The sequence below is a fragment of the Urocampus carinirostris genome, chromosome 5, assembly GCF_059441175.1.
Source record: "Urocampus carinirostris isolate Australia breed hairy pipefish chromosome 5, RoL_Ucar_1.0, whole genome shotgun sequence".
NCBI classification, from domain to species: Eukaryota; Metazoa; Chordata; class Actinopteri; order Syngnathiformes; family Syngnathidae; genus Urocampus; species Urocampus carinirostris.
In genome coordinates, this window is record NC_142353.1 from 33,441,008 (window position 1) to 33,468,430 (window position 27,423).

At 39.2% G+C, this 27,423-nt stretch overlaps 1 protein-coding gene across 6 annotated transcripts in view; it reads left to right on the forward strand.

Moving 5' to 3' along the window:
* Positions 1 to 27,423, forward strand: part of clip1a (CAP-GLY domain containing linker protein 1a) — a 34,341-nt gene that overhangs the window by 2,094 nt on the left and 4,824 nt on the right. For 2 of the 6 annotated variants that reach the window (XM_088336488.1, XM_088336489.1), the window contains exons 2-25: positions 3,084 to 3,334; positions 5,965 to 6,470; positions 8,035 to 8,159; positions 8,984 to 9,200; positions 11,969 to 12,166; positions 12,751 to 12,842; positions 12,916 to 12,976; positions 14,181 to 14,285; positions 15,464 to 16,204; positions 16,428 to 16,547; positions 16,635 to 16,692; positions 16,772 to 16,855; positions 16,942 to 17,098; positions 17,191 to 17,356; positions 17,555 to 17,770; positions 18,742 to 20,952; positions 21,550 to 21,687; positions 21,836 to 21,942; positions 22,029 to 22,149; positions 22,573 to 22,625; positions 22,725 to 22,842; positions 24,886 to 25,015; positions 25,095 to 25,135; positions 26,405 to 26,419. In XM_088336488.1, the coding sequence (XP_088192614.1) occupies positions 3,244 to 3,334; positions 5,965 to 6,470; positions 8,035 to 8,159; positions 8,984 to 9,200; positions 11,969 to 12,166; positions 12,751 to 12,842; positions 12,916 to 12,976; positions 14,181 to 14,285; positions 15,464 to 16,204; positions 16,428 to 16,547; positions 16,635 to 16,692; positions 16,772 to 16,855; positions 16,942 to 17,098; positions 17,191 to 17,356; positions 17,555 to 17,770; positions 18,742 to 20,952; positions 21,550 to 21,687; positions 21,836 to 21,942; positions 22,029 to 22,149; positions 22,573 to 22,625; positions 22,725 to 22,842; positions 24,886 to 25,015; positions 25,095 to 25,135; positions 26,405 to 26,419 (5,871 nt within the window). In that variant the 5' untranslated portion in view covers positions 3,084 to 3,243. The other 4 variants (XM_088336490.1, XM_088336493.1, XM_088336491.1 and 1 more) reach the window with 4 other exon arrangements.

The following is a 27,423-nucleotide window of genomic DNA, read 5'->3' on the forward strand; positions in this document are numbered from 1 at the left end:
CCCAAATCAGGGGTCACCCTTTTTCAGGCTGAACACTACTTTTTGTCTCAGATTAGAGGAAACTTCTACCAGCTTGATACGCATTTGTGAAATTACCACTTATCATGTTATTTCTATATTATTATTCTACTATTATGATGATCACAAGTATAAATACAATAGGTTCCGTCAGCCCCTAAACATCTGCCTTGCAGGCTTACTTTAAAAATAATTTTGGATTAGTCAATCATTTGTTTAAAGACACTGACCATGTTGATTATTCCTTATGCTGTTTAAAAATCATATTTCCTAGATAATTACAACAACTAATCACTGTTGAGCTACTTTCAGAACCGGTTCCTGGGCTAATCAGGTTTTTCATAGGAGGCTACCAGATCCTCTCGGGCCACCTCAATGGTGACCCTCGTCCTAAAATAAAATTAAAAAACGTATTTCAAGTCAGTATTAGTGCAAATATTGATACAAGTGTTGTTGATATCACAATTTGTACAGCTGTATGTGTGCTCTGAAAGCTTGTTCAGATATTGTGGCACCAATATTTTGACCAGGTAAACTAGGCTACCTGCCAAGATGAACAAATATTATCCCATTGTTTTATTTTATTCTATTGTTACTGGTATTTTTGGCTTTTTAAAATATATTTCCTCTCCCTCTTTCATGCCCCAAGTGTTCAAACATAGATGCCCCCAAATTGTGTTCAATGCTTTGTCAAGTTAAATATCTGATCAGATTTTTTGCATCCATAAGAAGAAACAATCAATTAAACACAAACTTTGCAATCAACGCTTTTTGATTTTAGAAACATGTCTGGTGGCAAACAATGGTACTTCCCCTTGGGAAGTTACAGAATAAAAGGTTGGCTCTTTATCTACAGGATAATTTTTCTTACAAATTTAAACAGATTTTATGCAAGTATTCATGAAAATAGTCATGTTTTTTTTGGTATACCAATGTGTACAGTTTTACATGTACTCTGGAAACATGTTCTGATACTTAGGCACCAATAATTTATACTTGTGCAATCGTTGATATCGTCCATGAGCATCCATATATATTTCTTCTCCATAATTTTGCTTCCTCACACCCGCCAGCTTCCCCCTTGTCAAGCCTTACTACAGATTAGCACATGGCGAAGAGATTACTGTGATTGTGTTGGAAAATTCTCCAGACCGAGTTGGTTATTTTACATGAATGGTGGCTAAAAACGTAGCGTGTCTTCTTCCAGACACATCTAAGATATCACTATGGGACCCACAAAGAAATCGAATGAGTTAAAGTCGTGTTCTTGTTCTTTCTAGCAGTCCCATGACCCGAGGCTTGAAAAGCGGTATAATGTGGAGCGCTCCAGTTAAACTGGGTCGAAGATGATTGCCGCTTTTCATTCATCTGACTGACAAATATCACGACAGTGTGTGGGGTTGTGGATTCATATGTGACTGTGTATGTGTTACATTGTCACAGTGTGTGTATATAGTAGGCCATTAGGTGTGTCACTGCTTTAGATTTTTTTCTTCCACAGTTAGTTTTTATTTTCAGACAAGTTGCAGCAAACATTGCTGAATTAATAAATCCCTAAAAGAGAGACGAGGTTGGTTAAAGCGAGAGGCATATAAGTCTTTCCTCTCCCAGGTGTCTATTTTCTGAAGAGGGAAAAGTAGGGTGTTTATATTGCAGAGGGTTCGTACGATTGCTTGAAATCCTTTAATATGCTTCAAATGTTGTGTTTTCAAGGCTTGAACTGTGCTTGAATTTTTGATGAAGTTCCTGTAAATGCTTTAAATTTTTGCCATGTTTCTCAACAAGTCTGCATAAGAATGAGACCGACACTGCTCACCGGTGGCTTTGCTTTGCCAATGCATTTCTTCTTCCCTCGTGATTTACAGCAGCAGGCATTAGTTTGTCTAGCATTGTCCTATAAGCGTCATCGGCCCCCTACAGGCTGTGTCTAAGAGGACAGGTGTATGATACATCTTGACAGAGCACTATTAAATGTGTATTAGTGCAAAGGTTGCGTATCAATTATGGACATTATTAGTAGCGTTTCCCAGTGGTAAATTGTAATGGGAAAAACTTGCTGCAACAAAAAATGTAAACTACATATTACCCACCACCTTATATTGGGAGAGATTTGTCTCCAGATTAAATGTATTTGCAATTTTTTTCAAAGTCCCAAAACAATTTGTCTTGAAAAAGCACAATCAAGAATAAAAATCAGATATGTAATCTGCAGATACATTTGTGCACCAGCAAAATGTATGATTCACACTGGATTTTTCATTTTAATGGTATTGGAGAAAATAGAATTTGGCCACGAAAAAGGTATACGAATCCTGATTGCAGTGCTGTCACCAGTTCAGCTTGGAATTTTTGCTGTTTTGATGTTACATTTAGTGAAACCAGTACTTTGCTACTGCCCACTTTTTTACTCTTCTCATGTGATACTTTCCATGTGACGCAAGGGGCCTTGACCAGAATAGGAATTTTTAAAATCTACACACAATTGTTGTCATATTTATTCATTGCTATGTTTGATGCTGTTGCCAAGATGTCACTACATTGTAAAATTAGCTAAACGCCCGAAAGTTCTCAGCCATGTGAATGTGCAGAAAAGCCATTTTAAAATCAAACATTGCTCCAAAAGGCGCCTGTGGGCCACTAATCTGACAAATAGGCTTATCTACCACTGCTGGTGGTAGTTGCGCCCTCCTGATTTCCCCCCATCCCCGGCCGAGCTTGCTTTATGCCGTAATCCAGTTTCCATCGTCCAGCCAGACTTATTCATTTCATTTGGCAGAACAAAAAGCGCGAGTTGCCACGTTCACTCCGCCAACAAGGTCGCGGATGCCACCAGGAGGCATTAGCTGTTCCGGCGTATCGTCTGGCCTTTCAGAGAGTATTTTTAGGCGTGTGACATGGTTTCTGATGTGCTCACAGGAACAGAGTGACTTCCAAAACAAAGTCGCCACGAATGACTCGAGGTCCTGTTTACCATAGTGTCTGTGGACACAGATAGGACATTTTAAACTTATTTTGGTTAATTCTTATTAACTCTGTAATCAAGTCTTTTTTTTCTTCCTTTTTAGGGTGTGCCTCCAGTACGGACTTTTCTCCCTTTTTTTGCCATTTAGCCTTACTCCCCCTTTCCTTTCCCCAACCATTTAGGGGCCTTCACTTTCAGGTTTACATGGTTAACGTTCGGCTGGCACCCATTGACCGACTTTGGCTTGCATCACCCCAGGAAACATGAGCTCGGCCAAGGCAAGTGGGATCAAAGCCCCCAGTAAGGTTGTCCGGGCGCCAGGCATCAGTGGCCCCAAGTCCAACCCAAGCACAGGTAAAACGAATCAATAGAGATTATGTTAACACTTCTCTTGCAAGTCGGTCGAATTGCAAGAGATGACTACTTAAAATTAAATATAAGCGGACGCACTCAATTGTCAAGATTTGGGGTACTCTCGGAGAAAACTAAAATCAAATTATGCTTTTCATGAAGGAAAACCGTGACATATTTTGGAGAAAATGATTTCAAACCCAGGCTTCCTAATTTAATTATAAATAAAATTAGTAGTATCATTTCTGAGTGTTACATCGGTTGACCAGCCCTAATTGCATGACCGATTTGATTATTTAACAGCATTTTATATGCAGTTGTGGTCTAAAGTTAAAGGGACTGTGTGTATTATATGTGTGTATTAGGTGGGGCTCATGCTATTGGGGAAAAAAAAGCCATTTTTTGACCTATGTTTTTTTTTTTTTAATATGCACGTCTATGTGATAGTTGTTGTATTTTTGCTTCTTATATCAATCAAAACTGTTTTTTCCCCTTTTTTAGGAATTACGTTTTTTTAACAACATGACTATAATAAAAACTGTCATTTTTAAGTAAAATGAGGCATCAAAAGTAAACTCTAGACAGATTTTATTAGCAGTAAATGTATGAAACTCAAATTAAACACTCGAATAATAGTTTTATGTATGTCAAAACAATACTGTTTATAATTGGTGGCCTTGAAATAGTTGTGAGAGTAATGGTTGTGTATTCATATTTCAAGTTTAAAATTAAAATTTTTGTTTGCTTGTACAGTTTTGTGAAATATTTCATGTATAGAAGATCTCATCTCTCATTAGCCGTACCGCTTATCCTCATTAGGGTCGCGGGGGGGCTGGCGCCCATCCCAGCCATCTCCGGGCAGTGGGCAGGGGACACCCTGAACTGGTTGCCAGCCAATCGCAGGGCACACGGGGACAGACAACTCATTCGCTCTTTTACCCCTAGGGACAATTTGGACCGGCCAATTCACCTGAAATGCATGTTTTTGGAACGTGGGAGGAAACCGGAGTGCCCGGAGGAAACCCACGCAAGCACGGGGAGAACATACAAACTCCGCACAGGAAGTCTGGAGCTGGATTTGAACCCACGCAGGAGGTTCCCATGACATGAACTGTGCCGCACAAGCGCTAACCACTGCGCCGCTGTATGGAAGATGTAATATTTAATTTATAGCCATGAGTGACAATATGATACATTTTCAGGGAATGTTTTGTTTATTCTTGAAAACATTTCTTTAAGGGTACTGTCAATACTAAAGTTTAAGGTAGGACCATTTTTTTTTGCATCAGTCTGTATTTTGGGGTACATTAAACTTCTTAAGGGTGTGGGGGGCATCTTATGTGTCCTTAAAAATTGATAGTAGAATATTTTCTCTAGTATGTGTTAACAATGAGCAACTGAGTTAAAAAAGCCCTTATAATATTTTTTTCGTCAATCTTTTATTTTACTTTTAGCATAGCTGTTTGGGGCGGAATACATTAGGTTCAGGGAATGGGGGAGCGGTGGAGAGTCATGCTTGTCCCCGTAGGTTTTCTTTTCTATTTATTAGTGTAGCATAAAAATGGTGAGTAAGAAAAGGCCTACCTCAATTAGAGTCTAAAGGCCAACCCAAACCCTAAGAAACATGGTAAAAGGAAGAGTTTATTCTAGTCAGTCTAAAAATGCACTTACTGTACTTGCATGCGCAACGTACTGAGTTTGGCAGAGGCTGCAAATATGACTAAGCCAGGAGATGGTGAAAAAAGTTTAAAATTTTTACAGCTTCTTTAACCCTTATGTTGTGTCAGGGCTGTGTTTCTGTTATTTTCTGTCACGCCCTCCCTCAGAAGAAGAAATCCTCTCCCACTCCTCTCTTCGCCTGTCTCCTCATCCTAGTTAATTATTTTTTTCATATGCTCACTTCAGGCTCTGCTACTTTTCCTACTTACCCTAGATACTGAATGCTTATACTCTTTGCTAGTATATGAATTGCGTAGAGGCTAAGTGTAAACGAGGTCAAACGAGTGTAAACAAAGTCAAAAGCGGCCGCGCTTCCCTTGATGGAGCCTTGCGCCCCCAGGGGTGCCCCACTATTTAAATAAAACACTGTGCCAAGGTCTCCAGTGACCCGTTCCAAGGTTATAAGATGTAATTGATGTCCCTCAGGGGCCTGAAAATCAAATTGCAATGGGAATATATGGTTATGGATGCATGTGACAAATTTGTTAGGATGCTAAATTAACTAACAAACTTGAGCCGCAAATGGTTAGTGGTGCCAATTCCCTAACACAACATTTAGGTTAAGTTAAATTTTTCCTTTTGCTGCTGTGCCTTCCAGGTGAAGTTTTCATGATTTATTATGAAATGAAATTATCTGCATTTATATAGCGCTTTTCAAGTCAATGACTTCCCAAAGCGCTTTACAATGTGCTCCACATTTCCCAATAGCGGCCTTGCAGCCATGTAAGGCGCTAACCTGCTTATTGGGGGTATTAGGGGTTCAGTGTCTTACCCAAGGACAGTTCGACATGTAACACGGACAAGCCGGGATTCGAACTGGGATCCCTTGATCCCAAGACGAGCGCTCTACCTCCTGAGCTACTGATTTCATTATCTATTGTTTATTAATATGATTTTTTTTTTCTTTTCAACAGGAACTAAAGCCGCTGTAGCCAACAAATCAGCTGCCGGCGTAGATGACAATCCCGATGTCAGCGAAGGTTTTCAGATTGGCGAGCGCGTATGGGTGAATGGGACCAAACCAGGCTATGTCCAGTTTTTGGGAGAGACCCAGTTTGCCCCCGGACAATGGGCAGGCATCGTTCTGGACGAGTCAATCGGGAAGAATGACGGTTCAGTTGCAGGTGTGCGCTACTTTCAGTGCGAAGCCCTGCGAGGGATCTTCACCCGCCCTTCCAAGCTATCTCGTACCGAGGGCGAAGCGGACGGCACTCAGACGGCGCCTCCTTCCCGCGCCGCCTCGCCCACTCCGTCGGTAGGCAATTCCTCGATCCCCAAGAAGGTCTCAGCCTCGTCCGCAGTACCTGCAATGCAGGCTTCCAACCTGGCTTCTGCCAATAGTGGATCCGTTTCGAACCTGTCAGAAAGCGGCTCAGTCAAGAAAGGAGAACGGGAGCTCAAGATGGGAGATCGTGTGTTGGTAAAGTTTAGCCCCTACTGTTTTCTCTATTATAACTTAGGCATGTCAGCATACACACTCGATTAATTGATCACATTATAAATTAAGCATTCACTTATTTTGGAAATATGATACTCTATAACCTACTGTTCCTTAAGTGTTGTGCACTTTGGCCAACTGGAGTCAGTCTTTTACAAATCGGCACTATTTTACACCTTTATACGAATGCTTTCATTACCCCAAAGGTAGGGTGCATCTTTTGAGGTGTCCTTTAAAACGTTGAAATTGGAATATTTTCTCAATTGTTTATTTGTTAACAATCCCCAACTGAGTTCAAAGAGCCCTTAGGATTGCTGCTTTTGCACCACGCCTATGTGCTTTTATATTACTTTTAGCTAAGCTGTTCTGGCCACAGAATGGGGTGCAGGGCTTGGGTTGGAGAGTGACTTTATGCTCATCCCCACAGTTTTTTGTTAGTGTGGCATGAAACTGGTAAAAGTAAGAAAAGACGTGTTCTAAGTACAGTCCAAACCCCAAATAAGATTGTTGTTGTTTTTTTTAAGCACGTTTAAGAAATGCGTGTACAGTTGTGCATGCAACATAAGGAGCTCGACACTGGCTGCAATGTTGACTCAAGCCTGAAAATGGCGGCAGCACGTAAAAAAGGTTCCATATTCTGTAAAGCTTTAATTTGATCATAATGCAATTTGAAATCATGAGTTTTACTCTAAATTTTAAAATACATATTTAATATGCTGAATGAAATACCTTATTTTTATTTTGTCTCAATTGAAATTAGAATGAAATCTTTAGTGAACATTTTCTTTCCCATCTAAACTTTAACTTAAGATCAAAAACTTTGCCTGCATGTCTTCAGCATTAAAGTTTCACTAAGATCTGTCTGTCTTGACGTGATTGCTGGCCATGCTACTCAACTATTTGTATACAAATTAGTCTGTTAATCAAGGGTTTTCCTTTGGAAGTAATTTTAGGAAAGTGAAGTATTCAATTTATTATACCCCGAAACTCAGAAAATAGTATTTTACGCAGCCGCAAGTGTAAAACAGGCTTTCCCCTGGGTTGACATTTTGAACGCCATCTATTCAGCCTTTGCATGACTTCAGATGCTTTGCTGGAATTATGTCATTTAGGATAGGAGATTAGCAAAGCAGATTATGTTAGAACCCTCGCTTTTGGCTCTGTGTTTATTCTAATTCTGTGACTAGTAGTAAAAATTTGCAGATATATTGTTTTAAAATTGTAAAACAGCACTTTTCACCCTTGGATGCTACAACAGCAAACATCTACATATTGCTGCCAATTTAGATTATTTGACTAACATAACTAAGTAATGGTAAAATGTCAAAATTATGCACTGTATGTAAACTCTGTAGAGCTTTCAAGATAGATATCACTTGGTGCCCAACACCATCCCACTTCTCCATTAACAGGTAAGAGGAGCACAATATTTGGTGCCATGCAAGAAAGAACACAAAATACACCATAATGCAACAGTTTTTTCTTTTACCCATTATTTGCCTTTTTTGTTAAATCTGTCTTATAATTTTTTTTCCCACTCCTTAAGGTCGGTGGAACGAAGGCTGGAGTAGTGCGCTTCATCGGTGAGACAGATTTCGCCAAAGGCGAGTGGTGTGGTGTTGAGCTTGATGAACCCTTGGGGAAGAATGATGGCGCGGTGGCAGGAACCAGGTACCAAACGAATACTATCGAGTTTCCACATGTTCATCTGAAAATGAGTGTTAACTAGATGTACAACTGTTGCAAATGTTTTCTCAAATGTTGTCATGATGAATCTTAGTTCATCGTATGTACTTTACTAAAACTCCAGTGGTACAGACGATATTAGAAAAGGTATGAGTTTATCCCATCATCAATTTTTACTCACAGTGCCAAAAACACAGAATTGTATAGTGCATTCTAAATGGATTAAATTGTCTGTCCAACTCTTCGCCTATGCACCCATTTTGTTAAAATACTTTTTCCGTTTCTTTTTTGCAACATTATTGACGCGATGCTTTATCGTATGGCATCTGTACAACTGAGGACTGGTAGTTTAGGGTCTGTGTCCTCACTAACGCGATCCGCGTCAAACTATGTTTTGCAAATCAGACTATACTTTTTGATTGAATGGCTATTATTATGCCGTAAGTGTATTATATACATGAATAAGCACGATAGCTCTTACTCTAGTTTCAATTTTATGCGCTTTATAATCTGGTGCACTGTATTTATGAAACAAATATGACCAAAGACTTTTTTTAGGGGGTGCACTTTATAATCTGGGTCAAGCTGTAGTGTGGGAAATACGATACTCAAGTTTTTTGACTGCTTTACGAGCCATAATCTTAAGAAGAACCTTGAGACACTTTAACGGTAATGGTCGTGCTTTTTGCAATTATTACCATTTTCAAGAGGGTTAAAATGATTTTTCGATGCATTACCCCAAATATTTCAATTGGGATTTCAAAGTACCACTGTGTATTCCAGATGTTGTTCGCTGTTTGCTTCCGCAGGTACTTCCAGTGCCAGCCAAGGTACGGCTTATTCGCGCCAGTGCACAAAGTCACTCGCATCGGCTTCCCCTCCACCACGCCGGCAAAGGCCAAGGCAGCGGTGCGCAAGGCTTCTGCCACGCCAGGTAGCCTGAAGCGCAGCCCCAGTGCCTCCTCCATTAGCACTATGAGCTCTGTTGCCTCTTCCGTGAGTGCCAAGCCCAGCCGCACTGGCCTGGTGAGATAACGCTCTTCTTTATGGTTGATTTAAGTGTATGCTCTAATACACACATGCAACTCTACCACTCCACTTTGTAAACACAATTGCCAAGTACAGGCTACCCACAAGTTGAAAGTGAACAATTGAGCGTGATGACCCAAACTGCGCTCATAAAGCAACATTTGTGCTGTGACGTATTTTGTCCAAGTAGTAGTTGATCTTTAGACAGACAAGAGAAAGTGTCTAAAACTGTATTCAAATAAGGATTAATGAGTTGTATGCTTTATTATGTTTTTATTTTTTATAGTTTGGTCCATCAAAATGTGCTTATGTCCAACCAGTTTATAGTCTAAAAAGGGTTAAATACTGCAATTTAAGGTTAAAGAAATATACCGTATTTTACGCACTATAAAGTGCACCGGATTATAAAGCGCACCACCAAAAAGTAGTCTTTTGTGATCTTTTATATTTTTTTTACATTTAAGGCGCACCGGACTTTATGCCACTGGGAATTAAAACTACAGTATATCAATTGTATATGTGCATTGATTTCAGTCGGAATATATCACTGAACACAATTTCATAACATTGGATGCAACCAATGTTCCCTTTAAGCTGCGCGCGTGCGCAATCGCGCACTTCCCGCACAATTGCGCACTGCCCGCACATTCTCAGTGCACAGGAAAATCTATCCAGCGCAATGTTCCCTCTAAGCTGCGCGTGTGCGCAATTGTGCACTACCCAGAGCTTTTTCGTGCACAAGAAAATCTAGCCAGCTCACAAAAATCAGGGCTCGAAATTGTTAATTAAGAAGCGAATTAAGTCAAAGTTACAGTGCATGAAGGTAAAAGTACAAGGGTTCCCCTGACGTTGTATTCTAAATGCGGTATTTTCAAGTCAAGGTCGAAGTAGAACGAAGTTGAGTTTTTCGATAACCGGCTTCGTCGGCTAGGCTCACGAAAAGGAGCGGGTCCTAAATGGCTCTTCAGGTTGTTTTTGCTTCTTTCATCCCTATATGACCAAATATTATGTAAAATTATGCACAAAATGACTTAAAGGAAGAGGGAATAGAACAAAAAAAGAAAAAAATACCAAAATGAAAAAGTAGTGAAAAACTGAGAAAAAAAGAAACAAAAGGAAGAGAAAAAAGAAGGAAAAATTCAGAAAAAGACAGAAAAAAAGAAAAGAAAGAAACAAAGGAAAAAAAGTAAATAGAGAACAAAAAGAAAAAAGTAACAGCTAGGAAAAAATAAACACAATGAGATTTTTTTTTAAAGGAATTTAAAAAAATAGAAAAAAACAGGGAAAAAGAAGAAAAAGTTTGTGTTGCATTCAAATGATTTCCAATTTTTCCAAGTCAATCTTGTTGCCAACATTGTACTTCCTCTAAAAAATTGTGATTAAATACAGTTGTGTATCGTGCAACTGACTAAATAAGCCCCCCAAAATGTTACTATTATGCGACAAAAGATACCAGGAAAAAAAAGACATGGAAATCTTGTGAAAGAATTGTTGTTAAAACAAATGACGTTTGTAGGCCGTACAACCTTTGCAATAATACATTAGTCAATTCATTCAAAAGTGAAATCTTTTTATTGCATTGCCGAAAACTCAGCAAAATGTAACGTGATGTCAAGTTTTGGACATGTTTGATAATGACTTAGTTGCCACACTTGGGATTGCTGTTTCTCACTGTTGTTTCAAGCGTTGCTCACCGACTTTGTGTGAACGCTCAGACCCGTGGAAAATTACAGGGAACATTGGATGCAACCCAGATTGCAGTGTGGAGTGTGCTAGATCCTATCCACTATACCTCTAGGGATACAGAATAAACATGAAAAAGCATTAGGTTCTATCTCATCATAATACTTGGTCACGGCACCAAATTGTTTATGTCCTTATGGGGTCCGGGCGTGAGCGTATTGTCAGACATTAAACCGATCTTGAAATACAGTATTGTATCGCTCACTCGCAAAGTCTTTACAAAGCGCATAAGATTCTGAACTGAAAGAAGAGAAAGTCATTGAGGGAAGTAATTCAGTCGTTCTTAACTGAATGAAGAGAAAGAAATTGTGGGGAGTCCTTCTGTCGTCCTGAAAGATATAAATAAAAGCATGGCTGCACATATTCAAAATATTTGCCTGTTGAAATTCTTAGTTTGTAAACAAAATTCTTTTTAACATATCCGGCACAGTGACTAAAATCAGTGTGATAATGAGATAACAGCTAATGCCTTTTCATATGTATGTATCCCCAGTGGTCTAGTGGATAGGATCTGGCACTTTGGCGGCTGCAATCCAGGTTGATTCCCATTGCATTAAATTTTATGCAATTGTCGACAACCGCCTGAGTCTCTAGCAGCCTATTGGTCAGGATTCAGTGCTCCATTGCTTTCTGGATAGATCCCTGTCCACCGTTTTTATGCAATTGTGGTCAGCAATTAAATGTGTCGACTGATCAATAATTCCACAATTATGGTCACGTATTTTCAATTTTGTCCACACCACTGTGCATGTTCAAATTTATGGCCAATTTGGGGGATTCGGGTAGTCCTTATAGTCTGGAAAATACGGTATATGATATTATTAAACAATGAACTTTGGCATGACTTAACTTCAGTCACATTATCATATTTTTAGCTAAAAACCCAATCAACAGTGTTCAGTGCTAAAAGCACTTTTTATTCTTCAATTTTGCCCACTGAGCATTTCACAATATTCTGAGTAAAATAAATTTGGTAACATTTATTTGTTTTTAATTTTGCATTTCACTGACGATGCCCTCAGCTGACGGAGACGTCATCACGCTACAACCGCAAGATCTCAGGCACGACGGCCTTGCAGGAGGCTTTGAAGGAGAAGCAGCAACATATTGAGCAGCTCATGGTGGAAAGAGACATGGAAAAAGCTGAGGTAGCCAAAGCGACCAGCCACGCTGGAGAGATGGAGCAGGAAATCACGCTCCTCAGGAATGAGCGGGAGCAGGTGATATTTGTTAAATACTTGTATGTTGTAACATTATTGGAATAATGGAGTTAAATCTTATAAAAACAAAATGAAAATTGGACATTTTCCCGTTTTTTTGCTGTCAGGCTCATTGTATTAGGTACACCATGTAGGAGGTTGGATTATCAAAAGATCATATATAATATACAAAAAAAATCAATATTTGAAATGATGTATGTGTATACACTTGCAAATTGTTAAGATAAGAATATTTCATTTTGATATTTTTTCTAAAACTAGTTAACTTCATTTGGGTTCACATTTATTATATTCCTATTAACATTAGAGTCTTTATAATTTTTTTAAATGTTCTGTATTTATATTTTTTTAAATAAAAGTAAGATATTAAACGTTTGCATAAAGTATTTAGTATTTGAAAAAAAATCCATAGACTGATCAGTGTTGGCTTACATTGTTTCTTTTTTACATGTTTATTATTTTGGGAATGCTATTCTGGTAGAGCTAACCCTTAACACATGATGATTGTAATTGGAGTTCTATTAACACTACTCAATGTATTTATATGCTGTCTTTATTACCATTTGCACTGTGTTGTTTGGAAGATTGAGGCCAAGTTGGATCAATTACATGGCCTGGTGGAGGCTGCTGATAAAGAAAAAGTTGAGCTGTTCAACCAACTTGAGGAAGAGCGAAGGTAAGGCAACACATGAAATTTAGTCAACAGATTAGTGTTAAAAGTGTACTGTATGTGTTCCCCACACAAAAAGGAAGGTTGATGACCTTCAGTTCCGTGTGGAAGAAGCATGTATCACCAAAGGAGACCTAGAGGTAAAAAAAAAAATGCATATCTCATGTTATTTCACATCTCTATCAATACATTCCACATTAAATTCTATAGGTAGGCTAAAGGAAATTAACATAAGGGCCAATAAAGTGTCACTCTGGTACTGTAATATATGGACAATTAACACAAAGTGTACAAAATTTCATGGGTATATGTTGATGCCAGCTCTGTTTTAAGTGCTGTACTGCAGCTCGCATTCAAAGCTGTGTTTGATCCCAGAATTTGTCATTTACTTCCACAGCGGGATCCACTTGGTTTAATCAGAAGGAACTCAGACTAGAGTTTTAAAACGAGGTCGTCAGGGTTAGGATATCCCTTTTCAACCTTTTCTACCACTGAGTATGTGTCCTGTGCACTAACAGTTTATGACTTATCCTCAGAATGTGCATGTAGCTTCACAAACACAAACCCTCAAAAGAAAGTGTTTTGAGTGCAAAACTGGCAACTAATGATAAAATATTTTGATGTCTCCCGTTCAGTGATGTGATCTCATCACCTCTCCTTCCTTCTTGTCCTCGTCATTTTTTGAATAGATGATTTTGTTTTTATTTCGCCCTATGTCAGTCCAGTGCTTGGCATGGAACCCCTGGTGATGCTTCCCTCATCATGCTTCCTTACCCACAAATCATTACCTTATAACCATTTAGATACTGTTAATACCAAAATATATTCATTTAATAATACTACATACCGCTTACAAACATTCACCCTTGTTTGAAGCCATCACTTTTTTTGCTATTCATTTTTATAATTGTTTCAATATTTTTCTAGTTGAGCTAAACTAAATTTCAAAATCAGAAACCATTTAAACATAAGATTATATATTACTGCTTTCTCTATTCACGTAATGCAGTTTGGGATTCTTCACCATCCTAAATTTCACTTTCTACCCATTAGGTGTCGCTTTGCATGTTTTTTTCCTCATCCGCCAGTCCTTCAACCTGCTCATGTGCATAAAATGCTCTTCTGCTCTCTGCATATTCACCACTTTTGTGTTCATGGTGCAACTTTAGGATTGTGCACTAACTCGTGGTCCGTCAACACTCATCCGGTAGTTATCATCCACCCACCCATTTATTACCCTTCGCCCCTCTACCTCCTTCCTCTCTTGTCTGTGATGGGCTGGCATGTGATGGTGGCACCGGTTTGTTCTCCCTCTCTCTTTCTCTCCCCGTTGTATACTAACAGACGCAGACCAGACTGGAGCATGTCCATATTAAGGAGCTTGAACAGAACCTGCACTTTGAAAAGACCAAAGCTGAGAAGCTCCAAAGAGAATTAGAAGACACTAGGGTAATGGATATATTGCAGGCCTTGGGCAAAGAGGGGTAATCAATACTGTTGCACAAGAATGTGCGTCTACAGGTGAGGTCCGATAAATGGATTTACCAGTTTTGTGGCTAATCTGTTGTTTATAGATGATCGATTTATGAAAATGTTGGTAATCAGTTATTTGTTTTGTCAATTCTAAAATCATTTGTTTAAACATCAGGAATTTTAACAACAGTAAATATAATCCAATTTGCAACAACTACCCCAAAGGTTACTCCCTTTTTTCAAAAGAACCACATTTTTGTATGCCTCGCTGCCTCCTGACTTTCACATACGATTAAAGCTTTTTCATGAGCACATCATCAAATCCCATTTGATATATTTGTAATAATAATTCTGTCAGTTCTAAAACATGTCATGTCTCCTTTCATCCCCACCATCCCCAAAGCAATCACATCCTTCCATGTCCTCTTGACAACGAGTGTCTTCCTTTTTTGCAAAGGCTTGCTAAATTCTATAGTGCAGTAGTCTCTCCAATTCCCTCCCAACTTGAATTTTAGCAATTTTGCAAAAACAGTGTTGAACCCCGTTCTTGATTTCTAATGATAAGTTATTATACCAGCTCAGTAGCCTAGATGGTAAGGCGCCCGCTTTGAGACTGGGAGGTTCGGGTTCGCGCCCCGGCCGAGTCATTCCTAAGACTTAAAAAGTGGTCGGCGGCGCCCTCTGTTGGCTGCGGCTGCATCGGCTCGCTACAACGGGTCAGGTGCAATCGACATTTCGTTCTGTGTACATTGTTACACAGAATGACAATACAAGGAAATTATTATTATTATTATTATTATTATTATTATTACATTATGTGCATTTTATATATACTCTTTGAATCTAATAGTTACTATAATCCATCATGCAATTACCGAAAATCAAATGATATTGTTTGTATAGACCCAAAAATATTTTAACTATTTCATTATCTCACGCATTGAATAAAGTATTTCAACTAAACTAGTTTTAGTGGATTTCTTCTCACCAGTTCATTGTCATGATACTCAGAATTTCTGTAAACCGATGCAAATTGTGTTTGTTTTACTCCAAGTCATATACACATGTAACTGGTATGGATTTCAACGTGTTTTACTCTAAGTTCACAGGTTCAGGATGTTGCATGCTTGAACTTAAGGTATATGCTTTTCAAGGTTGCCACTGTGTCGGAAAAGTCCCACATAATGGAGCTGGAGCGGGACCTTGCACTTCGCACCCGAGAAGTCGCAGACCTGAAGCTTCGTCTCGACTCCCTAAAGGCCCCCAACGACCCAGACGCCGGTGGCGACTCTCCTCTTCTGGAGGAGATTACATCCTTGAGGGACCGTCTTGCCTCGCTGGAAACCGAACGACGGGAGGAGCTGGCCAAACTACAGGAGAAGCTGGAGTCTCAGGAGAAGGCGCATGGCGAGGCAGCCGCCCAGCTACAGGCCACCGGGGTCAAGTTGTCTGGCGATAATGAGGAGCTGCGCATGCGTCTGAGCCAGGCTGAGAAGGACAACACTGAGATTCTGGAGAGGCTGAGACTGGAGCACAAGCAGGTCTTGGAGGAGGCCGCTGCAACACACGAGAGGCAGATTCATGACTTAAAAGACCGAATGGCCTCCCTTGCTGAAGACAAAGAACGCCTGGACCATGCCGTACGGGCTGGCGTAGACAAAGCTGAGAACCAACACCTGATAGAGATGGAAGATATCCTCGGAAAGCTCCACACTGCTGAACTTAAGTTGAAAGAGCTGGAGGAGACTAGGGCCGCACTACAGCATCAGGCCCAAGGCGAGAGAGAAACCAAAGAGTTGGTGGCACAAATGGTTCGTCGTTTGTGTCGTAGCCAAAGCAACCACAAGGCACAAGTAGATAATAGTCTGAATCAAGAAAACTCACAGGGAACTGAGGTGAGTTCTAATTATGCTGGAAAGTATAAAGAGTTTCTTAGAATATTTTGTTTACAATATACAATTTTCATTTATACTTTTTAGTTTACCGGTGTCCTTATAAAAAGGTGTCGGTCAATAAATATTGAGTCAGAAAATTGGTTTATAGACAATGTTTTGAATTCTGATTTGGTTGAAAAGTGCTTTACCAAACTTTATGGGAGTGTTTGTTTTTGCATAAAAGTTGGTTGATGAACTGAGATCACTGCTGGAGGGCAAAGAAAAGGAAATCCAGTCACTAGAAAAAATTTCAGCCATCTTTGAGCAGGAGAAAGAAGCTTTCAAACAGCAGCTTGGAGACCTTGTGAGTGTCTGTTTTCAATTCATTTTTACTTTCAATTCGGAAATAAATGTGTTAAGACCTTCCTCAAACCTTATTTTCTTTTCATAGACGCAGGAGTTGGCTGCAAGCACAGACGAGAAGACTAAATCTTTAAAAACTATGCAAGGTAACTAATCACTCGGTTTGTCTATTCTTTTTTTGCTTGCTTTACTAAATTATCAACTTAAATCAAATATTTTTTATAGAAACTCTAGAAAAGCTCAGCAAAAAAGAGGAGCATTGCACAACTATTACCAACGAATCGGAGTCTCTCAGGAGTCAGCTTAATGGTAAGAAGAATATAGGCTTTTCTTTTATGTATACAAAATATTTACTGTCTGTAGGAATCACAAGCTGCCATTCTCATTCAACTCAGGGCTGGAAAGAAAGCTAGCAGGCGCAGACGAGAAGATACGCCAGCTGGTCGAGGACAAGAGCAAACTGGAAAATGACATTTCGGACATGATGACAGCATCTGGTGACAGTTCGGTGCAGCTGACCAAAATGAACGAAGACCTGCGGCAGAAAGAAAGGTATTAAATACTGTACCTTTAAAAGTCCTCAATTGCAAAACTATACCTGTAGTAATACTTTTTGACTCCTTTGTTTTCATTCCTTTGCTTAGGAGGCTGGAGGAGATGCAAAGTCAATTGGAGGAGGAACAAAACAAGCTGGCCGTCTCCAATGAGAAACGGGAGCAGGATCTGTCCCACAAAGACCGGGAGCTGTGTGAGACTCGAGACAGACTTGATGCCGAAATAAAAACTCTCCAGGAGAAGATAATGACTTTGGTTAGTAGTCACTCACAACACTGCATTACATACTATCTGAATGGTCAATTGTTGTGTCTCTTAGCTAATCCTGGTGTTTTGTATTTCTAATCGGGAATATATATTTTTTGTAATATTAGTAGATAAATATTAAATGTAATTTTACCTTCAATTTCTGGTAATGGCCAATATGAATATATTTTATTCTTTGTATCCAAGGAGAAAAATGTGCTGCAGGGTTTAAACAAGGCTAAGGAGCTAAACGAGTCTAAGGAGGAAGCTCTATCCAAGGCCTCAGAGCTCCACAGCAAAGAAGTCCAAGAACTATGTGACGAACTTGACGGTATAAAGAGGGAGCTCTCCTCCTCCAAGGAAAGGAGCCAAGAGATGGAAAACCTGGTGTCTGAATTACAGACATACAAGGAAAAGTTTCAGGTAAGGATATGGTCTTGGGTTTGTGTCCAGGTAAGCCCTTACGTATGATGTGCATCCAGAAAGCATTCCCATTACTGTACTTCTTTTACCATGTTATATTAAAAATTATATACATCGTAACATTGCATAATGCCCTGAATGAAAATGTTTTTGGAAGTGATTAGTAGCTTAAAATATAAAAAATAACCGATGGATTATTGTGATGCATCCTCTGGACAATTGATTAGTTCAAAAGGCTCAAACCCGTCTATGGGGGATTTAAATTATATTTAAAAGCATGTTTTTCTTGTAATGGGAACCTGAGACTACTTTGCAGTTTGGCCATATGTGTGAAAAGCTCCTCATCCAACCCCGGGACATTAACATTCATGCCCCTTTTCATCATTTCATATCATTTACTGATTACATTTGGACTTGATACTACAGAGCAAAGATTGTAAATCATATATGAGACAAGATATTGCTTACTGTAAATTAAATTTAAGATGAAACCTATTTTAACCTATAAGTCATTGTTACAATGTTTTTTGAAACACATTAACTAAAACACTTGAGATAAATTAAATTCCCCTGTTCAGGCTAGAATTATGTTTGGAAATGTTTATATTTTCCTTATCATAGGAAAATCTATAACAAAAATTGTCATAACATTTCAGTTTTGGTCTTGTACTTTGGCCTCTGTGAATCAAATTCTGTAATTATTTAGGAAGTCTTAAGAGCAGTTTAGGTTGTGCACCAAAAATATCGTCTTCTGTTTACATTTACTATTATTCCACCATCGAAGATATTTTTCGATGTTGAGTTTGGGTGACTATCTTTGCTGTTCTTTCTGAACTGCTGCAGCTAAAGCTTTGCATTCATACATGGGTTTCTTTTGGAATCATCTTACATTTTAAGCACAACTTTGCATATATCCCCATTTTTTTGTGTGTGTCTCTCCCCCTCCCCCCCTACCAAAATGATTTCCCCAGCATCTTTCTGCTCAGCTCGACTCTTCCAAGCTTGATGTTGAACGTTTGACAACTAAACTGGAAGAACAGACTTCCGAGTTGGAGCGCATGTGTCAGGATAGAGAGGTTGCTTATGCGGACAAATGCAAATTGGAGAAAGAGAATTCGGAAGTGCAGAACAAGCTTTCCTCTCTCCAGGAATATTCTGTGCAAAATGAGAAACTTCATGTAACAATTGAGCAGCTCTTGAAGGAAAAAGAAAAATTATTTGACAGCAACAAGTGCTCAGAGGAAGAAAGAATGTCACTGTTTGACCAGTTACAGAAGCTCCAAAATTTTCTTCAGGAAGCACAAGCTGAAAACGCCAACCTGACAAGTTCTATTGTCAAGCAACAGTCTGACCTTGAGGATCTCAGGAAACAAAACGAGGGAAAGGTTGACTTAATACTCAAACACCAGCAAGATGCTCAAAAGGCTGAGAGTAAATGCCAGCAGCTTGCAGAGGACTTTGAAAAAACATGCAAAGAGCGCAACAGGCTAGAGGAAGACCTCAACAATATTCGGTCCAAGCTCACTCATGAGAACAATGAACTAATATCTGATCGGGATGCTGCTAAAAGTGCCAAAAAGTCTATGGATGCCAAGAATGCAGAGTTGCAGGCTAAATTACAATCTCTCAACTTGGAAAAAGAAGACCTGACATTAAAGAACACCCAGCTGCAGGCTCTCACTGAAACATTAACAAAAGAGAAGGAAACCATGTCCTCTGAAATAAGCACTGTTGTATTGGACAAACAACAACTCAAAGCAGTGAAGGAGGAACTGTCAAAAAAGCTTAGTCTTAAAGAGAAAGAACTGGATAGCCTTATCCACGAATGTCAAGACCTAAAAGCATCTTCCCTCAGCCTCACCCAAATGCTGGAGGAGTCAAAAACCAGCAGCCTGGTGACCGATTCGGAAAGGCTTCAACTCCTGCAGGAAAAGGAGGATTTGCTCTCCGCTCATAGAAAAGTCTGTAAAGAAAAAGACGAGCTTGCTAAAGACCTCGAAGAGCTTAAGACAAAGATCCAGGTATCTGCTCAGGAACTGACTCTGTCCAGCAATAAGCTAAATGAAGTGTCTGCGACTTTGGAAAAAGAAAGGCAGTCGTTTAACACACAAAATTCCGAAAACTCCAAAGTACTCCACGCTTTGAAGAAAGAGAAATTGACCCTCGAAGCGACGCTGGAACAACATAGGATAGATTATGAACGACTGACCGAGGAGAAGGGAGAAATTGAAACAAAGCACATAAAGGCGACGGCTGAAGTCAGCACTCTTTCACTAGAGCGTGATAAGCTCGTAAGTGACATCCGAGCAGTAAAAGACCAATTGGACAGCTTCTCTAAAACTCAAGGTGATGTTGCTCAGGAAAAAATCCGTTTAGAAAAGCTCCTTGAAGAAGCCACGTGTGAAAAAAAATCTGCTATGGCAGAGTTGGCATCTTTGAGAAAGGAAAAGACTGAACTTGATGGTGAATTGAAGAAATATTCTGCCAAAATTGAACACCTGGAACAGTCTAATGCAGATCTTATGCAAGGACGCAGTGACTTAGAAAGGGAATTTGAGAAAACCACTCTGGAACTCAAAGGGCAAGTTGATGAACTCAAAAAACAAATAGAGCTGTCAGTATCCAAAAACAAGCAGCTCCTTGAAGAGATCCTCGAACTTAAAAAACAGACAGCCTCCTTGTCTGAGGCCAATAATAATCTAAAGAACCAATTGGATGTGGATACTAATGAACGAACTCAGGCTGCCGAGCAAACAGACGAGCTGCAGAACACCCTGTCCCGACTTCAGCAGGACAAGGATGAGATGTTTTCTAAACTTAAGACTGCCGAAGAAGAAAATAAGTCTTTAATGACAGAAATTGATCTGGCAAAGGCTAATCTGAAGGAACAAGAGGTAGCCACCCAGCGCTTGTCTGAAGAGAAGCAAGAGCTTTTATCTAAACTGGATGAGAATAGCAAACGGGTGTCGGCATTGAAAACGGAGAAGGAAGAACTTTTAGCTGGACACAGTCGCTCCGAGCTGGATGCTTCTCAATGGCTCGCGGATAATACACGACTGACTGGTGAGCTTGAGAAGTTGCTGGAGGACAAGGTTACACTGGAGAAACGGCAACAGGAGGATGCTGCAGAGAGAGACCAACTGAAGTCGCAACTTAAACAGGCCATTGCTAACCAGCTTGAGGTATTCCTCCGTATAGCTCCTTCTGCTAGTTCCTCTCAAACACAAATGTATATAAGTAGGCCAGTATTATCAATCTACAATCTCTGCATGCGCGCTTTTTCTTTTTCTTCGCTTATTTAACAACATTTATTTATCTTCATCCTCCATAGACTCATCAGCATGAATCTCATCCAATCTTTACATCACCCTTTTCCTTCCTGTGGGTTCATATAATGATCATAATTTTGGCACTGTTGACATTTTAACAGTATCAATTCCTCCACTTCTATTTATTTAATTTATTATAACTTCAGATTTAATGAAACCTAATTGAGTCTGACCAGTAGGTGCCATTTTCTATTACAGCTCTTGAAATGTCTGAATAACTTCTGAGCCCACAGGTCACACCTATTTGTATACGTGGTTATAACATGGATCTCTTCTAAAATGCACATTTAGTAGTGGTACCGTTTTTTTTAATTGGTTCTATAATTGAGCATGCTGAGACCAAAAATGAGATTCGTGGCCCAAGTCAAACACTTCTCATATTCTCTGCATTCTTACTTGCAGTAAAGCCTTGTACTTGTGTTTTTCTTCTCTTGCTTCTGCTTGCTGTAGGCCTCGGAGAAATCTGGCCACACTGGTGAGGTTGTCAAGCAGTTGACAAAAGAGAGAGATTCTTTGCTCCAAGAAAAGCGAGAAGCCGAAGTTTTGATGGACTGCCTTCGCTCTTCTAATCAAGAGATGGAAACAAAGGTAGATATTAAATAAACCGTAGAACTGAGGTAGGGATCGCAAGGTGAAATAGTTGTAAAGCAGGATATATAAACCACTGTATTTATTTCATATTCGATTATGTTTTTTGATATAATATTTTACTGTTTTACATCCACTATCTGTTCAGATGGATGAGCTAAAGCAAGACAAGTCAAAGTACCAGCAAGAGCTTACCGAATCCAAAAAGCAACTTGATGCTGAAAGCCAGAAGCTGGAGATCCTCTCCTGTGAAATGTGAGAAAGCCCCCCATTTACTCTGCACTTGCTGGTTTAATTTCATGGTCAACAATACAAAATGTCTTGTTTTCTACCATCCATAGCAAGGAGCTCAAAGAGACTGTGTCAATCAAGTCACAAACTCTGGAGTCTCTCCAAAACGAGAGGGACAAGCTGACTCAGGACGCCAAGAACAATCATCAGGACCACAGTGAACTCATTAAGGTGCTCCCAAATTTGACCTATTTGTATTTAAATATTTAATGACACATCTCACGGATAAACACTCGTGGCAAATTACAAAATCCAAATTATATTTTAAATACTGCATAATGCATATAAATATCGTTAATCCTTTTTAAGTTTTTATTTACTTATGTATATTTTGCATTTTTGTCCTTTTTTAGTTTTTCCTAATGTTGGTCTGTTTCCTAATTGTGTATCTTTTTATAAAATATATATTTTATGACGTTACTTTTCTCCCAAACCTTTTTTATATTTTGTAAATTGATATTTGTGTAATTTTTACCCTGAAGCCTTACCTTTTTACCATTTGATTTATTTTCTCTTTTGAGTGTTCCATTTTTTTTGTTATTGTAGCGTAACTTAATTTCAGTCTTGTCCTCACCCCCACACCTCCCTAATTAGCTCAAGGGAGAGAACTCAAAACTCCAAGCACAGTTGAAGGAGTTGAAGCAAAGGTATGACAAAAACGTTTGCCTTTCTAAGATTTTTTATTTTGTAAAATGATCTTTAAGTCATGTCTGTTTTTTTCTAAAATAAAAAAAAAATGTGTACAGTGAGAGCAGTTTACAAGAAATGCTGGACAAGGAGAATGCCGAGTTTCAAAAGTCGGTCTGTAAAAACAGTGCCTTAATGGTGGAGAAGGAGCAGCAAATGGAAGCTCTCAAGACTGAGGTGGAGCAGGACGACATTAAACCTTCACAATTCTTGATCTCTTTCTCACCATCTCTCACTATCTATTTTACTGTCCATCTGTCTGTGTCTGCATTTGTATGTCTCTCGGTCTCTCTATTTCTCTGTCCGTCTTTCTGTATCTGTCTCTGCATCTGTCTGTCTCTTTGTCCCTGCCTCCGTGTTTCTGTGTCTGTGTGTCTGTCTGTCTGTCTTGCTCTCTCTCCACCCTCTCTTTTCCTCTCTCACGTTCCCTTTCTCTCTCTTTCTCTCTCTCTCTCTCTCTATCTCTCCGTATAGGAGTATATGTATATGTGTGTCTCTCTCTGTATTTATTCTATCCTCTTTTTCATCTTGATCTCCATCAATCTATCATCGGTCTCAATCTATCAAGCAGTTAATTTGATTTACAATACATACATTTTCTAAAATTTGAATGAATACTTATTTTCCAACATCTGTGCATTTGTCACAAACTGTATTTTCCGCACAATAATGCGCACCGAATTATAAGGTGCGCCCCCTAAAAAAATAGTCTTTTGTTAATTTTTTTCCATTTATAAGGACTGGAAGGAGCATGGAATTAAAACTGCAGTAAGGGCTAAGGTTGCGCAACAAATATTTAATAAGTGTAAGTATTGTATATGTTCATTGATTGATCAGTCAAATATACCACTGTGCACAATTGCATAACATTGGATGCAATGGGATTCGAATCCAGATCACGGTCGGGAGAACGCCGGATCCTATCCATTAGACCACTTGGGATTCAGACGAGAATCGAAAAAAAAAAACGTGAGTTTTTTTTGTCATCATCACTCTATTTTAAATCTGTAGTGGATATGATCCGGCGCCCTCCCCGTGGTAATCCGGGTTAGTTTCCCGTTGCATTCATTGAACAGCCATTCATGTCTGACTTGCACCTGACTGAAACTGCGTGGGTAATATGGCGTTGACGCCATTGGCATTCTTTAGCCAAGTCCCCACTCACCTGACGCAGTTTTCAGCTGAGCACTTTTCCTCTTTCCAATTTTTTTAGGTCATGTTTTTTTTGATCATAACACCATTCCAAATAGCGACTAACAGAGATAGCAATTACAAATACAGTACTTACTAATGTGCCGAAATTAAAGGCAAATGAGGGCTCTGTCGCAAATATACATATTTCAGTGCCGTTGTCGACTGACTTGTGTCTTGCAAACAAAAAGGCTCTACGAGACAGCTCTTGGAAGTGGATACTTAAAAACCGATTCCCCTTTGAGTTGCTGTTTTTCTCTTGTGATGATTCACAAGGTATTTTTTCAGGTTTTCTGTGCTCTTGACATTAAATATATTTATAAAAACAGTTAAGTCGTGTTTTGTTTTGTTTTTTTGTAGATTTACAATGATTTGTTTCCCGTTTTTTTCAGTGTTAATTTTGTTTTATTTTCCCCTAAGTCATTATTAATAATACATAATAAATGGTAATATATGGATAAAACAACAAAAACGACCTAAAGAAAAGTTTGGTAGCCGAAAGAGCCAGCTCTTTTTAGTCAGCCGGCTGGAAAAGACTGTTCTCTAAAAAGTCGGAATTCCCATCTCTTCAACAGACCTTTCGCTGTCGTCACAGCGGTGGTTCGTATTTAGAGCGCACGCGTCAATTCGCACTTTTCCCCGCCACACTTGAAAAATTTGGCGAGAGAGCGCCAAAATGATCAAACATGTTTGATACTCTGGCGCCGCACCGTTTTCCTCAAAAAAGTGCCCGTGGACACCTGACATCAGAAGCAAAGTGACCATCGCCAATAACGTCGCGCTCGGTTGGCACGAGGTGTGTTTTGGGCTTTACTATTGCTACCCTGTGCTATCTCTGTTGCCACAATGTTTATGCAATTATGGTCAGCGATTGTCCGCATATAAGGCGCATGCAATTATAAATTCAAATTTCTGGCCAGTTTGAGGTTTTTGGGTGCGCATTAGTTTGGAAAATATGGTAATTATTTTGTATTTGGTGTAATTTCTAAAGAATAAAAATTAAAAAAAGGGATATACATTATTTTTCAGCTTGCCGCTGCACGTGGGCAAAGTGCCTCAGAGATAACCTTACAGACAGCCATCACTGCCTTGGAACAGGACAAAGCTCAGCTCAAGGAGCGGGTGAAGAAGTTGGAGCAGGAACTTACCGCTCCCTCAGGTGCGGTTCCGCTTAGGAATTGTCAATATTTATCTGAACATTTGACATAATCACATTTTCACTGCCGATGTGCTCGTAGGAGATGCCGTCGGAACGAGAGACGAGGACACGGAAGCTGAGGTATGCAACGTTTTTCTTCACCAGGAACCCAAGCGCAGAGTGTATCCTAAAAATGTAGTGTCTGTCGATTTGCTTCACTGCAACCGCCCTAAGTGCTTTCTTTTTTTAAATTTTGAAGTCAGTGCCTGAATTTTGGGGCGGTTGTATGGAACCATGCTTGTTTGTAACATGAGTAAAGTCTTGATTCTTATGTTTTGAAAAGCTTGATTGAAATCATCCACACATGCCACTTTATTAGGCACACTTGCTCAGTTTAATCGACATCAAATCAGTTTATGAATAGACCACAGTAGTTGTGCATTGTTGTCATTTATTGAAGCCTAATAGGTATCACTTTCTTTCTTTTTCCCGCTGTTTTGTCCTAGATATCTTGACTATTACATTTAGGATTTTTGTTTTTCCTTCAACATTGAGCACTTGTTTTTATTTAATAAATTTTAAACATTTTTGATGATAATTTTGACAGATTAATTTGGGATATTAATCTCTGGCTGATATGAGAGTCAAGGAAGATGCAGATTTGATATCAACAGGAGGCCCCCAGTTACCGCGGGGAGAAAAACGGACCCACTCCTCTGAATGACTCCTCTTTCTCACCGTGGCCCGGTGACGCGATTTTTTTTATTAGAAGAAGTCAAGCAGTTGTAAAAACATACCATGATGAGTTTCCTGTACCCTTCAAAATAAAGACTAAAAGTATGCGTGTTTTACAACAGAATAATATAAAAGAGTAGAAAAATAGAGAACAAGTAATAAAAACAGTATGAAAGCAAGTATATTCCATCAGAGCCATTTGTAACGTGCGTAATTGAGAAAATTACAAATAACTAAATGTAATATGCTTTACAAATTTTCATCAATATTTTTGATCTCAAATATTTTTTCGCTCATTTTTATGTTCCGGAATATCACTTTTTTTTTTTTTTTTTTTTTTTTTTCTTTTTTTTTTTTTTTTCTTTTTTTTTTTTTTGCACTATTCTCAAAAGACCATGTTTACAATGTGCAATACACTTTAAAATGCCCCAGATTGGAGATTGGTCTTTCTGAAATAGCTGCGATATGTTTCGATAAACTGGAGCCTGTTCTTCACGGAGGCTTATTTCACGTTCCGTGGGCCATTTAGCAGGTGTGCCTAATGATGTGTCCACAGAGCCTGTAAATGTCATACCGTTTCATTTTTGTGGGCGTGTGTACTCTAATTTCAACCTGTTATTTTCTTCCTCCCCCTTCTTTACACTCCAATGCTGTGCTCTGTCTGCAATGCTGCAGAACCATCAGGCAGCGGTTTGTTCATTGTTTTTTTGGTCAGCTTTACTCATGCATGTGTGCATGCATCACCCAAAGGAGACATATTATGCTACCCCCTCGCTCTATCCTCAATTGTTCTTTTAAATCAATGTGAAAAAGCTCTCCTTTGAGCTAAACAGCACTGCATCATTCAAACTCTCTCCACTTGCAGAGTAAATGCTGAAACTCTAATTTATGTCGTCATGCCAACAGCAGCTACCACCGTTAACCAATGCTATGCTAGCTTTGCAGCCGCGCTTGCCTTTTGGCTTTGGCGTGGAAACACTTGAAAGTTTTGTTGCTGGACTTAAGTTATCACAGCTGTTACGTCATTGGTTGAGAAACATTTATTAATGGCAGAAGAGTTTGTTACAAGATGCACCAATCAACCCACATTTTATTTGTTTTAGGTACGATAGAGCAGGGGGTCACCAACTTTACTTTTTTGTTACTTATTAGAGCAATGTGCTACCAATTTAATTGGCATTTCTTAAATAACTCATGTTATTACTACAGACGCTCCCCTACTTAAGACCATTCGTCTTGCAAAAAGCGGTAGATACGATCATTTTTTTCGGGATGTCGAAAAGTATCCGGACATTGCTGTAAGCTAGATTTTGTATTGTGTGCACCTTTTTCTGAGTACAGTACTGTAGTGCTTCTTTCCGCCACTGCCGGCGTGCGGCACTGTGAGAGGTCACCCCGCATCCATATCTCTTGCATCCATTCAATATGGTTGGTGTTAAGTGTAAAGAAGAGGCGAGCCTTTTCTTTTGAAATCAACCTGGAATGAGAAAGATTGATGCGTTTGAGAAAATGGTCGGAATGCTTTTTTCAGCCACTTTTTACCACCTCTTGAAGTGCATCTTCCAAAAGTAAGTTAAACTCAACTTAATTTATCTTTATAGAGCACATTATTTTATGAAATTTTAATTTTTTAGTACAAAACAATATAGGTTTTCAATACTTATACATAAACATATAAAATTTAGCACTGAAGC